Below are 18,356 nucleotides of genomic sequence, written 5' to 3' on the forward strand. Positions count from 1 at the left end.
GTATCTTTTATTAAATATTCAATACCCATGCTTCTTTATTCTATTCCCTCTTAGCATTTATGAATATATATATTCTCCCCCTCAAGTGAGATGCAGGGAGGCGTCCTTACCGGGATCCATCAGCAAGCCCCCTACCAAGCGGTGCTCTGCCCATCTGAGGCTGTTACTTTGTTGCTCAGCAACTGAGCTATTTAGGCCATGGAGCCATCTGCAGTACCTAGGGCCAACTTGCTCCAACCGAGCCATGGCTGCAGGAGAGGAAGCGAGAGATAGAGGGAGAGGGGAAGGGATGGAGAAGCAGATGGTTGCTTCTCCTGTGTGCCCTCACTGGGAATTGAACCTGGGATGTCCATATGCTGGCCAGTGCTCTACCACTGAGCCAACTGACCAGGGCTGCAATGTATTTGTTATTCAAAGTTATTACAAAGAATTTACATGTTGTAGTATCATCTTCTTCATATATGTGTCTTGTACAGGAAGTGTTTTCAGAAATCTTGTGTACTAAGCACAGTCCTTTTGTGTACAGGATGTGTGTCTTTGTGCAAGTCCCTCAATTTTCTGTGTGTATAAGCAAGATACTAATATTACCAGCTTCGTTAATCATCTTAATGTTATACTGCTTGTTAAGAGAATAGAAGTTACACTGAAAATCACTCAGCTTTAACCAGCCACTAAAATTATTTGCTTCTGCCCTATTCTATTTCACCTCCTTGTACAGTGGAAGCAATGTCTGCATTCTTTCTCTTCCTGCCAGCTGATGTGTGACTAACTCTTCAGCATTCCCTTACACACCTTCAGCTACTCTGTTTCTATTTCCATTTAAACATGTGTCTCTTCCTCTTGAACAAACAAAAACTCATATGCATTCAGTTGCATTTTTGCTTTCCTCCCCTCTACACAACTAAATTTGTCTGATTCTTTTCATCCTGTTCACTAGACTACCTTGTCATGCCACTGCTCTTGCCAGTGTCATCCTAGTGGATCTGTCATCTGTATAATTTACTTTTTGGGAGGTGGGAGTGAGTGTTGGTAAAGTTAGCAGGGCTACAAGGACATTGGGAAAAGAAGATTTGATGTTCTTAGGGCAAAAAAAATTTAATTTATTGACAAATATTTGTCAAGCACTTTTGCAATTGTTGAAGATATATGATACATAGTTAGTAATATGAAGAAAAGTTCCAATATCCCTGGACCTTATATGAGTTGGAGGAAATAAACAAAATAAGTAAAATGTATGTTAGATAATCATAAAGTATCAAGTACCAGTAAAGCAAAGCAGAGTTTAGAACTCGAGGTAGGGTGAATTTTAGATGGCAGGGCCAGTGAAGGCCCGACTAAGAAAATGACATTTGAGCGAAGAGCAGAAGGATGTGTAAGGGATGTTATCAGGCAGATATATATTGGCGGAAGAGTGCGACTAGCAAACTGTTTTTTAGTCTTAACAAAAATGCTTTTTTGTGGCATGAAATATTTTTATAAAGATTCTTGTTCTTGTGAAAATAAAGGCTGCGCATTTTGGTGTATACTGTTGCAAATTGATTTTTTAGATTTTATGGTTTATCTTATAAAGTGAAGTCAAAAATCTAATTTTATTTCACATTTTCTGAAGCATCTAAGTGGTTGTGTGCTTTTATAGTCAGACAGTTTAGATAATGGCATCTTTATTTCTTAAAGAGATGTAGATATTTTTTAAATAAATGGGGCATTAGCTGAGGTCACATAGTACAACTCCGAGATGCTTACTGAGGTTCAACAGCTTTTTCAGGGGCAGAAATTTTAGCATTTGTATTTATGTCATTTCAGCAAAATAATCTTTTGAGAGCAGTAAAACTACATATACCCTGGGCCCTAGCCGTTTGGCTCAGTGGTAGAGCATCAGCCTGGCGTGTGGAAGTCCCCAGGTTCAATTCCCAGTCAGAGCACACAGGAGGAGCACCCATCTGCTTCTCCACCCTTCCCTCTCTCCTTTCTCTCTAGCTCTCTCTTTCCCTTTCGCAGCCAAGGCTCTATTGGAGCAGAGCTGGCCCGGATGCTGAGGATGGCTCCGTGGCCTCTGCCTCAGGCGCTAGAATGGCTCCAGTTGCAATGGAGCAGTGCCCCAGATGGGCAGAGCATCGCCCCCTGTTGGGCATGCCAGGTAGATCCCAGTGGGGAGCATGCGGGAGTCTGTCTGTCTGCCTCCCCGCTTCTCACTTCAGAAAACACGCACACACATGCACACACACACTCTGTATTATATTAAAAACCCTAATTTATTTAAAGGAGAAAGAAGCCTTAAGAACAGATTTATAAATTGGCTTCAATATTTGGGAAGATTCGTGTGGTTCAGAATGGAGCCTTTCTAAACTCTTGGGTGGAGCTCTACTTATAAATAGATTAATATGATTTATGTAATTGGCTAGTTTTTAGAGAAACCCAACTATTAGCTGTGTAGAATATCTTCAGCAGTCAGAACTATGAATTTGTTTCTGGTATACCCCTCTGTTCTTTACCCCTCACAAATACTTGGTTTTTTTTTTAAAGTACTGGAGGTAAGGAATAGGCATATGATTTCCTTGAAATTTGAGAGCCAGTAATTACGAATCACTGGCCATATCCTTCCCTGGTTGCAAGCAATGAAAAATATTTCTCTAAAGTTTGGTTGTGGTGATTTTAAATTCTTGCCTTGAGTATGACTATTAATTACCATATGTGTATTGCTTTCTATCTATAAGCATGAGAAGCACTGTAGATCTAGAGAACATTTTGTGGTTTCATTTGTTCAGTGGCGCATAGGGAGGATTGAAAAGGAACTTATTCCTTTTCAATAAGTTCTTACGGGCTTGGTAGGGACTTGATCTTTTGTAATGAGGTGCTTACATAGTAAGACTTGAATAAGGGTTTGCCTGTACTGTCTAGACCTGAGCAAATGCTAGTGCTAGTTAGTGCTAAAAAGCATATATGACTAGTGGGAAAAAGGAAGTGCTGAATTGAGAAGTACCATTGTCATTCCCAGGTGTACACATCTTCCAAATTATTCCCTTCCTGTTTTTATTCCTTTTCTGCTTGCCTAGGACTTAGAGGAATTCTTCTCCCATCTCCAGTAGGTAATATTTTTGGTCCATTACAGCCAGTCTGTGATCCCTTTTTTTTTTTCTTACTGTACTATTGTTAATGTTATTGATGAAGATAGCAGTCTAACTCCATGTCAGGAAAGAAAATGACAGGGTGTCATTTTCTAACCATTTACATGGGTATTTATCATGGGCTGATTCAAGCAGAGAAAACTCAGATTTCAAATTTAAACAGCCATACCAAAAATGATGTTTTGTTTTGTTTTTTAAAAAATCTTATTTCTGGCCATTCCCCCCTCACCGGCTTCAAAAATATGAGTTTGTGGTCATTTCATAATAAGAAAACCTAATAAAGCAGAGGTCTGTAATTTTGCCATCTAGAGGAAAACACAGTTACATTTTGATGTCTGTCCTCATATGCTTTTCAGTACATACACATACTTAAACAATAAGCCTCATACTGTACATACTGTTTTATAGCCAACTTTAAAAAGCTGTATTATGAATATTTTCCATGTTATTAAGTATTCTTCTAAAATATTTTCAATAGCTGCATTATAATCCATCGTAGTAAACATTTATTTAACCAATCCCTATCATTAGATGTTAGCTAGCTTTCAAGTGTTTGTTTTTCTAAATTATACAGAAGAAAACCTTGCATAACTCTTTGAGTACTTCTCTGGCTATATTTTCAGGATTTCTTAGGTAGTTTCATGTGTAAAATAGTTTTAGTTGTTTCATTGAAACATTTGCTAGAAGAAAACTTATTTATTGAATACTTATATACCAGAGAGTGTGCGAGGTGCCTTGTAGTTTTACATTTCATAGAATCTTTAGCTGTTTTCATCCTAGTTTTTATAGATGAAGAAGTCTATATGCATATGTCTAAGATATTTTGCGGTAATGTAAGTGTATGTAGAAAATGTTTAAATGTTTTGTTTAGCAAGTAACAAAGGCTTTTGACAGTTGCAGGAGACAATAAAACTTACATATTAAGTTTTTAATTCTGTTTTGGCTTTATAATAAGGCTTAGTATTTTTGTTTTATACCTAGGGTTTTAGGTGTAAAATTATATTAACTGGCATTCTTAGAAGAAAAAACATCCCTTGCAAATTTTGTGCTTTGGTCATATGACCCCAGTCAAAGGTGATTAATTTATAAATTAGATTTTATCTTTCAATTAGAAGGTAGAAGGGTATAATGTCTAGTAAGTGAAAATGGTTTCCCTTCACTTAAAATTTCAGGCATAGCTTTTTTTTCTTCCTCTTTTTTTTTAACGAGAGAGACAGGAAGAAGGATAGATGAGAAGCATCAACTCATAGTTGTAGCATTTTAGTTTTTCATTGATTGCTTTTGTACGAGCCTTGATCAGGGGGCTCAAGCCGAGCCAATGACCCCTTGCTCAAACCAACAACCTTAGGCTTTAAGCTGGTGACCTCGGAGTTTCGAACCTGGGACCTCAGCATCCTGGGTCAATGCTCTGTCCACTGCATACCACCAGTCAAGCTTCAGGCATAGCTTTTTCAAATCTTACATGTGTAAGACCTAAGAAGTGAAAGTTGAATGATAATAAGGATGAAAAAAAAAACGGTTGCAGAGGAAGGGAGGAAGGGTAGGAGCAGTGAGATGTCATGACCATACACTTTTGCAGAGCTAGTTTAGACACTTTTCCCTATTAGCTCATATAATCTATCCTATTTTGATAAGTGAGATTGTTGTTTTTAGGACCTGGTGTCTGTTATCTAATGCACTGGTTTGTTTTGTCTCAGTCACATCGATCAGACAACAACCTGGCAGGACCCCAGGAAAGCCATGCTGTCCCAGCTGAATGTAACAGCCCCCACCAGCCCACCAGTGCAGCAGAACATGATGAACTCGGCCTCAGGTGAGTGAGACACTGTAATTAGACCACACCAAGTAATGCTTGTGCATTGGTAAAACTTGCTGTGGAAAATAGTAATTATTCTTTTAAGGAAACTGTATCGTGGGAGATGGTTATTTTCTATTCAGTTTCATAGGAGAGACTTTATTTTAAAATTACATGCTATGTGCCAAAGCATTGTTTAGTCATTAATATGTAAAGGGGCTGGTGACTAAAAGCCAAGACTTTTTAAAGTGTCAGTTCTGAAATGAGTATCTCAAATTCCTAGTTTGGTTAATTTTGACATGCTTGCATTTTCTTCTGCTTTTCTTTGTCTGAGGTCCTAAAGTTGAAGGTTTCCCCCTTTTGTAGTTTGGATGGGAACAAGCTATGGTGTTCCAAACCCCTACTTTTTAAAGCAGGTATTTTTTCTACCTTGAGATTAACTGGAAGTTAGCAATTTATAAATCCCAAGCCATTTTTTTTAGGTTTAGTACATGTTACTGAACACATTTCCACCTTTTTCACAGGATATAAACCTGATTATAAATCTTTTTTTTTTTGCCTCTTATTTGGCAATTCACTTAAACCTGCCATTTTTCTCACTACAGAATGAAGAGTGACAATGCCCTTCCTATAAAGAAGAAGATATTAAAGGAAATAATATAATATATGTAAAGCTTTTATTACAGTTCTGGTATATAGTAGGTAGTAAGTAAAGGCTTAGTTTCTTCTTCCCTTGTAAATTAGATACTGTCTGGCTTCTTTCTTTTTTATTATGTGGTCCTGAGTCCATAGCTACCCTATTATGCATCTTGTGCATATCAGAATAAGGTGCCCCTTCTTCTGGGAAGATGTGACCCCAGGCTTGCCATCAGGGACTGGAGCATTTGGGCTGTATTTGTGACCAGCTCCCCTGCCTCCTCTACTTTACTTCCTTTGTCTGGTGCCCTGGTTCAAAGCACAGATGGGAACGCAGCCCTAGTAGCCCTGAGGACTTTCTTCTTCACAGCTTATACATCTTTCCTGTCCAGCAGACTGACCAACATGTTAGAGCTGTGCTATAGGTTTTCCTTTTTTTAATATTAAAAAAAAATATTTTATTGATTGATTATAGGAAGGAGGGAGAGAAGAAGAGAGAAAGAGAATAACATCAATTTGTTGTTCCACTTATTTCTGCATTCATTAGTTGATTCTTGTATGTGCCCTGACTGGGGATTGATCCCACAACCTTGATATCTGGGGATGATGCTCTAACCAACTGAGTTTCCTGGCCAGGGCTGCACTGTAGGTTTTCTTAAACAGCAGCCGCCTTTGGAAGGGGATTGATGGAAGTGGGGAGGGTGGTACAATTAGTTGACAAGAGGATTTCTTGACTTGAGAATTCACAGAATTTGAAATGCCTTTGCACCTGAAGATGATGCCAATGTGTTAGAATGTTTCTGCTATTCCATAACTCTACTCTTCCTTTCAGTGGGTTAAACACTTTTTTAGAAGGTTAAAAGATGAAAATGAAAATCTAGGCAAAGTTTGTGAGTTTTCCTTGTCATAAACTTTGTTTATATAAACTCATGAGAAGTAAGAGTAAATTTTTAAAACTTCCATTTTAGCTTATTTTAATATGAATGCTTTTACTTATTCTCAGACTCTTTTATATGTGACATTTAACTTAAATTTAAAAAGTTTAAAGGCAACAAATTATGCAAATATATATTTATTGACATATTTTTACTTGGCAACTATTTTTCTTATTATCAAATTTCCAAATACAAGTAGTGAAAGCTTCATTGTGTTCATAGTGCAAAGAAGATGATTGAAATTATTCATTTTGTCTGCTCCATCTAAAACTATACCTAACAAGTAACTCTTTAATTTAAATTTTATTTTGGGAGATTAGGCATTTTGCATCTGGAATGGTTGTGATTCTTTTAGAACATAGTTTTGTTTTTTCCTAGTAAATTTTCCAGTGGTAATGGTCAGTGGAAATCTGTATTCAAATTTATGTTTTAAAGTAAAAAATATATATCAAATTGGTCTTGGGGGGTTTAGAATATTTGTATATGTTTTATTTTACTCTGTATTTTATTTGTAAAATATGAAATGTGTTTTTATAATCTGCATATATAAATTAGTAAGCATGCTTAACTTATGGATATGTTTTTAAAATTCATTTATTTTTCAATTACAGTGGATATACAGTATTATATTAGTTTCAAGTGTACAACATCGTGATTAGACATTTCTATAACTTATGGTCACCCTGATACATCTAGTACCCAGCTGACCCCATACATAGTTACTATAGTATTACTGAGTAGATTCCCTATGTTCTATTTACATCCTCGTGACTAATTTTATAACTGGCAATTTGTAATTCTTACTCCCTTTTACTTTTTTACTCACCCTTATAACTTTTCTTTCATTTGAAACAGCTGTATTTAGTAAAGAGAGGTGCCTTTGTCAGGAACAGTTTGAGTAGAGTGGGAAGACTCATGCTAGCATGCTATAGAGCAGCGGTTCTCAACCTGTGGGTCGACCCCGGCGGGGGTTGAGCGACCAAAACACAGGGGTCGCCTAAAGCCATCGGAAATATTGAGAACCACTGCTATAGAGGGTTAGGAGTGAGAAGGGGGAAAGGAGGAAGAGAAGGTGGAGACAGAGTTGGAGGAAGGACTTGAAATGGAAAAAACCAACCCCAAAGAAACTTGAACATGTTTGAGTGATAGTAGAATGTATTAAATAATCAGAAGCCCTTTTCATATGCTAGGCATTCTGCTAGGCTTATATGATACCATCTTATTCAATACTCATATGGCTGTTTAAGTTAGGTGCTGTTATTAGTTTTACTTCACATATGAGAAAACTTGAGTAACTTTCCCCAAGTTACACAACTTTTAAATGGTAGAAGCCAGGATTCAGACTCTGGTAGTGGGGTTCCAGCACCCATGCTCTTATTATACATGTGACCAGGGTTAGGATAAGTGGCAGAGAATAAAGCCTCAGAAACAGAGGGGATAGGATCTGGTAATGCCCTGGAGATGCTACTTTAAAATATACGTAAGTAGCCCTGGCTGGGTAGCTCGGTTGGTAGAGCATCATCCCCGAAGCACAGAGGTTGCCAGAGCCCTGGTCAGGACATGTACAGGAACATATCGATGTCCCTCTCTCTGTCTCTCTCTTTGTCTTTCTCTTTCTTGCTAAAATCGATCAAAAATATTTTTTAAAATATAAGTAAGTAGATAACACTGGAGAACTCTTTTCTATAGAAGGTGGTGGGTATGGGCATGATGTTTGTTTAAGGAGATTTTGTATCTAATAAAATGAACACTACCTTAGAAAGAATATTTAAAGAGGACACTAGAAGTCATTGTTTTTAATGGGAAGTATGATTTGGTTTTACGGTAAAACCAAAAAGCTCTTAAAAAAAACAACAAACAGAAACCGATTGCAAAAAAGAAAATGAGTCAGCAGAAGTTCAAAATGAGAGTAAAGTGTTAAGTATTTTATATATATTGCAAATTCAAGTGTGGATTCTAAATTTGTTCACAAATACAAATTCGGACTTAACTACCAAATCAAGTTGGCTGTTGAGAACATCTTTATAGTAAATGCCTCTGTTTACTCTGAATTGCATGCATGAGGTTGTTGTCTTCCATTTCTTCATTTCAGTGGACATTTGAGAGTAAATAGAGGACGTCTGCATGGTGTTGAAATGCCTTGGAATTAATGTCACAGGAACTGTAATCTTGATATACCTCATGTTCAAGTAAAATTACACCCACAATGTCATGTTAATAAGGTTGCAACCTGGGGCTCTCTTCCTGCCTGGGAAGCACCCACGGTGCTTGCAGGTGGTGCCTTCTCCAGGGAAGCACACACACAGCACGCTTCTCAGTAACTGTGAGAGAAAAGGATCTCTTTTTTTTTTTCTTCTGAAGCTGGAAACGGGGAGGCAGTCAGACAGACTCCCCCGCATGCGCCCGACCGGGATCCACCTGGCATGCCCACCAGGGGGCGATGCTCTGCCCATCCGGGGCCTCGCTCTGTCGCGACCAGAGCCACTCTAGTGCCTGGGGCAGAGGCCAAGGAGCCATCCCCAGCGCCCAGGCCATCTTTTTGCTCCAATGGAGCCTCGGCTGCAGGAAGGGAAGAGAGAGACAGAGAGGAAGGAGGAGGGGGGTGGAGAAACAGATGGGCGCCTCTCCTGTGTGCCCTGGCCGGGAATCAAACCCGGGACTCCTGCATGGCAGGCCGACACTATACCACTGAGCCAGCCGGCCAGGGCCGAGAAAAGGATCTCTTGCCATCAGGATTTTCTACTTGAGAAAAGTAACAAAGTGATGCTCTCTGTGCTTGTAAAATAATCTTTTAGGGAGTTTTTAGAATCTGGAGATAGGGAGGACGGAGATTTGTGAGGGTAGTTAAATTTCGAGGGCATTTACTGTAACAAGCGGCACATGGCTTCCAGTTAAGCAGGGTATCTACAGACACTTCTCACCCTGAAGGGAATGCCTTCCAAAACTGCTCATCTGAAGCCTTTAGTATAGATGAAAACAAGCTACATGGCCCTTTTGAAGCACTTTACTGGATTAATGAAACTAAGTGCAGCTTGATTTACATCTTTACCATTAATTAGTTTAAGAAGAACTTTCTAGTTTTGCTATTTTTAAAGACTTATCATTCAACTATTTGAGTCCAGGATTGTGTTCTGTTTTAATTATTTCTAATCAGACCACGTTCCTTAAAATACTGTCATTTTTCTCTTGACTCTCCGGACCTACTTTTTAATGTCCGGTGAGACTGAGTGATCTTTTATGATTCTCTCCAACTCTAAGATTTTGTGAAATCCTATTTCTTTAATTCAGCCTAATTCTGTTTAGCAAAAATGATCAGTGTACTTTGGTCTTAAAAGTAATTTTTCAAAATATGAGGTTGAAAGGATGGATTTCATTGCTAGACTAGAGACCTGTAACTTGTAATTGCCCCAGTTCTAAGTATATATATTTGAGAAATCACTTAAAGGTACACTTGGAAAGAGTTCTATAGGCAAGACTCACTAGATCCTATAAAGAAGACTCATTTATACTGTATTCTTTGTTCATTTATTAGCAAGTAAATGACTGAACTTTGTGAAAAGAATTTGAAAGGGGAGGAAAATAAAATAAAAGGTAATTTGAATAATTTAATAGAATAATGGTTCTGTTTTACTTTACATTAAAATATATAATAATATATAAACTTTATTAAATTATTTGAGGTGGTTGGCCTTTAGAAGATCTATTAAATGTATATTATACTTATAGCTTATTGACTTCACAGCCTTTAAAAGTACTTTTAAAGTACTTTTCCTTTAACCAGCTCTATTTATGTGAAGATGCTAAATTTTATTTTTTTATTAAGTGAGAGGCAGAAAGGGAGGGAGGCAGAGAAATAGACTCCTGCATGCACCCCTACGGGGGATCCACCCAATAAGCCCCCTAAGGGCAATGCTCTGTCCATCTGGGGCCATTACTCCATTGCTCTGCAACTGAGATTTTTCAGCTCCTGAGGCAAGGCCAGGAAGCCATCTTCAGTGCCTGGAGCCAACTTGTTCGACCCTTTCGAGCCTTGGATGTGGGAGGAGGAAGAGAGAAGGGGAAGGGAGAAGGGTGGAGAAGCAGATGATCTCTTCTTCTTTGTGCCCTGACTGGGAATCGAACCTGGGACTTCCACACACCAAGCCAATACTCTACTGCTGAGCTAATCAGCCAGGGCAATACTAAATTTTTTAGTAGCAACAATAAGTCAAGAAAATATACTGTGTTAATTCAAAAATAACTTGACACCAAAGGCTTCAAGAACATTAAAAATCATAAGCCGTAATTTAAGTTAAACAAAATCAGCTAACCCAATTATCTGCTTTTTAAAAATGTGCCTCTGGACCTGGCTGGTTGGCTCAGTGGTAGAGCGTCGGCCTGGCGTGCAGGAGTCCCGGGTTCGATTTCCAGCCAGGGCACACAGGAGAAGTGCCCATCTGCTTCTCTACCCCTCCCCCTCTCCTTCCTCTCTGTCTCTCTCTTTCCCCTCCCGCAGACAAGGCTCCATTGGAGCAAAGTTGGCCCGGGCGCTGAGGATGGCTCTGTGGCCTCTGCCTCAGGTGCTGGAATGGCTCTGGTTGCGACAGAGCAATGCCCCGGATGGGGAGAGCATCACCCCCTGGTGGGCATGCCAGGTGGATCCCGATCGGGCGCATGTGGGATTCTGTCTGACTGCTTCCCCGTTTCCAACATCAGAAAAATAAAAAAAATAAAAAAAAGTGCCTCTGATAACAATCTAAAAGTCAAATGTCTTGTTACCAGTACATTTTAAGGGATTTATTATTATTATGTTTTAAAGTCAGGCCTTTTTTTTATTACTAATGCCTAAATCCTGCTAATGCAGCCCTTTAAAATTTCCCTATAAACCTGGGAATTCCTAGGAAATAGTCAAGATAGGTGAAAATGCCCTTTTTATGGAGAAAGATGGTACCTGTTGGAGAAATGTGCTGATACCTGCATTGCAGTGGGGGAAATATGGAGAAGCAACCAGGGTAGTATGGAGCTGCCTGAATGTTTGCCTGCTCTGTTACTCCTGATTTGTGTTATCTCATCAGAGCACAAAGGATCAAATGGGAAAGAGAACTTGTTACCAAGAAAAACTAACAGGTAGAGAGATGTGAAATGTAAAAATGACAGGAAAAAGGTAAGTGTAAAGGTTTTTAACTTTTTGAAAAGCACTGAAAAGGGCTGAGATGTGTGAGAAGCTAGAAAGCTGACATCAGGTTTTAGGAGATGATATTTTCTACTTGATGTGTTATTCACAAAATTTGAAATTCTACTTTTCACCTTTGGAGTGAATTGAAAGGGACTCATGGGCTCTGGGAGTCTGCTGGGCATGGATTAGAATCCCACTACTGTCACTTACTGTTGAGAAGATCCTGGACAAATTTCCTACCTGTGCCTCAGTTTCTTCACTTGGAAAATGGGGGTAACAATAATATAATGCTGAACTTACATGGCTGTTGTGACTATGACTAAATAGGTGAGTGGCGCATAGTTAGGAATTATTATTAACAATATAGAGTGCTTGGTATAATGCTTATGTAATAGACAAGTAATGTGATCTGATCTGATACTTTACAATTTAATCAGTTTGTATGAACTGGTAGCCACTGTTTCTTCACTTAAAATGATTTTGAAAATCTGTTATACCATGTTGTCTTTGGGGCTACATTTACATGAATTTACATGAGTCATAATGTTTCTGATTCTTCTAAAAGTTCTTGATTACTATAAACTAGAAATTATTTGTCAATCTAAAGTCAGAATATATAGGACAAGGCTCTACTGAAGTATAGCAACAGTATTTACAGAAATAAGATTGTAACCAAGTCCAAAGTCTGAGCAATGAATACAGTAAGAGACTGCATTTTATTAGTTACTCTCAAGCTCCTATCCTGAATCTTTTTTGTACCAAAATTGCTGATTTCTTTTTTTTCTCACCTGGAAACTTAGATAATTAAGAAAAGATGGCTGTAGGAAACGGGATAATAGTAAAAAGCAAAAGCATATTAATCCAGAATTAATATAACTAATTTTTAAGAAATTCAGTTGTTTTGGGTTTTTTTTTTTTAATATTCCGTTGTATGTATACATATTCCACATTTGTTTATACATTCCTCCATCCATGGACCACTTGGGTTACTTCTAGCTTTTGGCCATTGTGAATCATACTGCTACAAACATTAGTATACAAATATCGGAGGAAATTCAGTTATTTTACACAGTAACTCTTGATTTGTTTGATGATTACATTCCTGAAAAATGGTTAATAATGTAGAAACAAGAGCCGTTTTTGTTTTTTTGCTTAAAAATATGGACCAAAAGATTTCACTTTAACAAAAGTTGCAAATGTAGAAACTGTGAAGAACTATTTCACTTATTTGTGAAATAGAAAAAAATACCGTATTTTTCGCTCCATGAGATGCACCTGATCTGACCATAAGACATACCTAGGGTTTTAAGGAGGAAAATAAGAAAAAAATATTCTGAACCAAATGGTGTGTTAAAATATTTAATAAAATACCATATTTTTTGCTCCATAAAACACATGGGCATTTCCCCCTCCACTTTATTTTGGGGGGAAGCGCCTTATGGAGCGAAAAATAATTTAATGTGAATAATCAAGTTGCAAATGACGTTAGCTTGCAGTTGTTATATCTTCTCCAGTACTAGAGTTCTTTTGAAGTCTTTCTTAAATTCATTGATGCCTTAGCAGCCGTAGCACCTTTTAATATAGTAATGGCTTCTTGACTTTGCTGCTTAATGAAGTGCACCACTCGTATAAGGGCAGCTAATGGCCTTTTTACTCTGATTGTGAGGGCAGTTCACTCTCTCTCTCCTGGGGATCACTTTTGATGTTAACTGAATCTGGTCATGATTTTTAACTTAACAAAAATTTTCTAAATAATATTAAAACAAAGATTACCTGGGCAAAGCAGCAACATTTGGCAAATGGACTATTAGTTGGCTGATAAGTTTTATTCTTTATGCTGAGTTATTCAGCTGGGCTTCTTAAATGAACTCCCAGTAAGACACTCCTCTTTCCCTAAATATATTAGCAAAACAATTGGCGAGTACAATCTATTACATTTTTTAAAGTTTTCATTTGTTTATTCCTTTAATGAAGAAACCCAAATTAATGTTGTTGAAAGGTAGATGTATAAAGTTATTTGGTTTTTCAGTAGCTTCATATTGGTATTTTTTATAGTATCCCATTTTTAAAAATATTATTTCAATTTGAGAATTATAATATCCAGAGTAATTATCTAAATCTCAAATGTGATAGGGAGGAGGATTTCATATATTTAGTTATCTGCTTGATTGTTTCCTATCTTGTTAGCTTGTTTTGAAGATTATCTTTTAAAGCAAGAAAAGATATATAGAATAACCTTAGAGCACAAATATGTTTTTTAATCTTTGAAGTAATCATTTGGTAAAGTAAATTTGAATTCTGTAAGTTACTAAGATTTTAGTGTCATTACCTGAACCTAACAAAGAAAAGGATATACCCGTATTTCCCCATGTATAAGACACTCCCCTGTATAAGAAGCACCTTAATTTTGAAGCCTGAAATTTGAAAAAAAAAAATGTATTGCATAAAATTATTGAACTCAAGTTTTATTCATCATAAAATTCATACAACTCCTCATCACTGTCAAAACTCCCATTAGGTTGTCATCTGTGTCTGATGACAAATCACTGTTCAACAATGAGCGCAAAAACAACCACGAAAAAGTGTGAAATGCAAGTAAAAAAATCTACAAACACTGTATAAGACACCCCCAGTTTTTAGACCCCAAATTTTCAAAAAAGTGTGCGTCTTATATGTGAGGAAATACGGCAAGCTTATTTCCATTATTTTAACCAATAAACTAACCTAAAAGAGTAAAAGGATATTATTATATATAGACTATAAATTTTTTTTTTGATAAATTAGAATCATTACCACCAGCTCTTTTAGTAAAAATAAGTTATTAGTGATCCTTAAAATAGAAGTGTCCCTGTTCAACTTTTCTTCTGTGACTATTTGTGGAATTTTGAAAACTTTGGTTTGGAATACAGAGGAAAGAAAGAGACTACAATTTGTGTACATTTAAGAACCAAATAAATGCCTGTTTTATTTCTTCTCTTGATAAGTGTTAGAATATTATTTTTGTCTTTCCCACCGATTTCTAAATCCTTCTGGTTACACTATTGCTATAATAGCTGTATGACTCATAAGAGGAATATTTGTGTGAAAGATTGAGATGCTAATTCTTTAAAAATTATATTCATAGACTACCATATATAGGCAGCATCAGTGAAATGAAAAAAATCCTGCAATAATAGACAGTTTTCCAAAATATTTTCTTTTGATGTCAATAAGGTAAGATGATAGTAAAACCTACTTACTTTAGGTTAAAATTTTAACAGAAGTTCATTGCTATATTTCAACTTTCTTTTTCTTTTTTTAAAAAGACCGAGAGGGACAGACAGCATCAACTCATAGTTGTGGCACCTTAGTAGTTCATTGATTGCTTGCTCATATGTGCCTTGACCAGGGGCTTCCAGCTGAGCCAGTGACACCTTGTTCAAGCCAGTGACTATGGGGTCATGTCTATGGCCCCATACCCAAGCCAGCAACCTTGGCGTTTTGAATCTGGGTCTTCAGTGTCCCAGGCTGATACTCTATCCACTGTGCCACCACCTGGTCAGGCTATATTTGAACATCGTGAAGTCTAAATGAGCTTAATGGAAAGCTAATCTTTTATCAATGTACTAAAACTCTAAGCTATTAAGTTAAAATTTAAAAGACTCAAGTTGCACTGAAGAAAGTTTGCAAAGTTGCATATTAGAAAGTGCTCTTGAGCTTATACTTGGCCTTTTTCTCTAGGAAGTTCATTCAGCTATAAAAGGCAAACACAGAAATGATTTTTCACAAAGTCTCATAGTTTTACCTTGAGTCAATTGAAGGGTTTCCTTTCTAAATCATTTATTCCATGAAAATGCGCTACTTTGTACAAGGTACTGTAATGACCATGGGGATTGGGGATTGAGGAATCAAGTTAAAAGTTTTTCCCCATATAATTGTAACAATAGATGTATGACAATATCAAGTACTGAGAAAGTAGAGAGAGAATATGGAATCAGTAGTTGGGAGAGTAGAGAAGACATCTTTAAAAAGCCAGTGGTTCATTTATTCCCTCAACAAATACTAAATGCTTAATATGTGCCAGGCACTATTCTAAATCAAGAGAATATAGAATATAAACAAGTATACATGTTAGATAGTTAAAATAGAAAGAGAAAAAATAAACCTAACCTGTTAAAGGGATATATTTCAAATAAACTCTAAAGTAAAGGCCTCTGTAATTGATGCCTTGAGCAGAGATCTCAATGAACTGTCATGCAGATATCTGGGGGAAAGGGGAGGAATGTTCCATGCATAACACAACAGGCAGTTCAAAGGTACTGAGGCATGTTGGGGAACAGCAGAGGCCACTGCAGCTATAACAGAGTTGGTGAAAGTTAGCATGGAAGCCATATTATTCAGAGACTTGTAGGTTTTAAACATGCCAGCAATATAATCTGAGTGTGTTTTATTTTTATTTATTTTTGGGTGGGGGTATTTTTCTGAAGTAAGAAGCAGAGGGAGGGGCAGACAGACTCCCGCATGCACCAGACCAGAATCCACCCGGCAAGCCCACCAGGAGGCGATGCTCTGCCCATCTGGGGCGTTGCTCCCTAATGGCCGGAGCCATTCTAGCGCCTGAGGCAGAGGCCATGGAGCCATCCTCAGCACCTGGGCCAACTTTGCTCCAATGGAGCCTTGGTTGTGGGAGGGGAAGAGAAAGATAAAGAGAAAGGAGAGGGGGAAGGGTGGAGAAGCAGATGGGCACTTCTCTTGTGTGCCCTGGCCGGGAATTGAACCTGGGACTTCCACACGCTGGGCTGATGCTCTAACACTGAGCCAACTGCCCAGGGCCTAATGTTTTAAATGTCGGGAGAGTAGTTAGGGGCCAGTTGCAATAATTCAGAGGAAAGGATGGACCAAGGTAGTAGAGGTGGAAATGGTGAGAAGTGGTTGGATTTAAGACCTGAATTTTCATAGATGAGTAGGAATTGAGTTTGCTGAAGAAAGGGGAGGTAAAGGTCATAGTCAGTATGTGAGAGAGTACTGAGGCCTAAAACCCCAGCACTGTATAGAGTGGAATGGAGGAGAGGTGAGACTGAAGGCATTCACAGAAAATGTTTTTGTGATCAAATAAGAAGCTTGAGCTTTATAATGAAAAATTTGGGAGACCACCAAAAATATGATTCTTCTCTAGGGTCCTTCCCCTATGGGAGGGAAAACCTTCTACAGGTTCCCTGGTTTTGTTAGCTTATCCTTTCATGTTTGAGGCCCAGGTGTATTTTTTCATAAACCTGCCTTCCTTTACATGAGTTTTGCAATTTAAATATATTACTGCAATAAAATGGCAGAACTATTCCAGGAAAGAGTAGAAACTGATTTTTAAAAAGTACCTATTGTAAGCCCTGCCCTGTATTAAACACAGTTTCTCCTTTAGTCTTCTGAACAATTAATTGAGAAGAGTATTTATCTCCATTTTCTACATAAGGAAAGTGATCATCAAGCAGATTAAGGGACTTGCCCAAGATTAAATGGCTAATAAATATTGGATCCAAGATTTGAACCAGGATCTGTCTGAATCTAAGCCCTTTTACAGTTTTAACTATGCAGTCTTTTCTAGTGTTTAACATAAGGCTAAAATTATATTGACATTTATTTATAAAGCATCAAAGGTGATCTTTTTTAAAGCCAACTAACCCATTGAAATGGTCTTTTGCTGTACTGGTAAAGATTGAATCAACGGGTGGGTACTTTTATATAGGAGTTTTTGTTTTGTTTTGTTTTGTTTTCATTTTTCTGAAGCTGGAAACAGGGAGAGACAGTCAGACAGACTCCCGCATGCACCCGACTGGGATCCACCCGGCACGCCCACCAGGGGCAACACTCTGCCCACCAGGGGGCGATGCTCTGCCCATCCTGGGCGTCGCCATATTGCGACCAGAGCCACTCTAGCGCCTGGGGCAGAGGCCAAGGAGCCATCCTCGGCGCCCGGGCCATCTTTGCTCCAATGGAGCCTTGGCTGCGGGAGGGGAAGAGAGAGACAGAGAGGAAAGCGCGGCGGAGGGGTGGAGAAGCAAATGGGCGCTTCTCCTGTGTGCCCTGGCCGGGAATCGAACCCGGGTCCTCCGCACGCTAGGCCGACGCTCTACCACTGAGCCAACCGGCCAGGGCTATATAGGAGTTTAATAAAACAAGTGAACCTTACTAGTTTTCTGTTTTGTAGATTAGTGGTTCTCAATGTGTAATGTGTGGAGGAATTGCCTGGGAATTTGTAAAGTGCAGATTCTGATTAATTAGTCTGGAGTGGAACCTGAGATTCTAATAACTTTCCACACGGTGCTGATACTGCTAGTTCTTGGACTACAGAGATAGAATACTCTTAGAACAGTGGTCCCCAATCCTCGGGCCGTGGACTGGTACCGGTCTGTGGGCCATTTGGTACCAAGAATAAATAACTTACATTATTTCCGTTTTACTTATATTTAAATCTGAACGATGTTTTATTTTTAAAAAATGACCAGATTCCCTCTGTTACATTCGTCTGAGACTTACTCTTGACACATGTCTTGGTCACGTGATACATTTATTCGTCCCACCCTAAAGGCTGGTCCGTGAAAATATTTTCTGACATTAAACCAGTTCGTGGCCCAAAAACGGTTGGGGACCACTGCTCTAGAATGCTAAACTCAAACCTATAGAAACATTAATGACCTACTTTATTATTTTTATTTTTTATTAGTATTTCCAGTTGG

The 18,356-nt window shown here is 38.2% G+C and overlaps 1 protein-coding gene across 12 annotated transcripts in view; it reads left to right on the forward strand.

Moving 5' to 3' along the window:
• YAP1 (Yes1 associated transcriptional regulator) overlaps positions 1-18,356 on the forward strand; it is a 125,174-nt gene that overhangs the window by 53,649 nt on the left and 53,169 nt on the right. For all 12 annotated transcript variants that reach the window (XM_066371231.1, XM_066371268.1, XM_066371301.1 and 9 more), the window contains exon 3: positions 4,823-4,938. In XM_066371231.1, the coding sequence (XP_066227328.1) occupies positions 4,823-4,938 (116 nt within the window). The remainder of the gene's footprint in view (positions 1-4,822; positions 4,939-18,356) is intronic.

The sequence above is a fragment of the Saccopteryx leptura genome, chromosome 1 (assembly GCF_036850995.1).
Source record: "Saccopteryx leptura isolate mSacLep1 chromosome 1, mSacLep1_pri_phased_curated, whole genome shotgun sequence".
NCBI classification, from domain to species: Eukaryota; Metazoa; Chordata; class Mammalia; order Chiroptera; family Emballonuridae; genus Saccopteryx; species Saccopteryx leptura.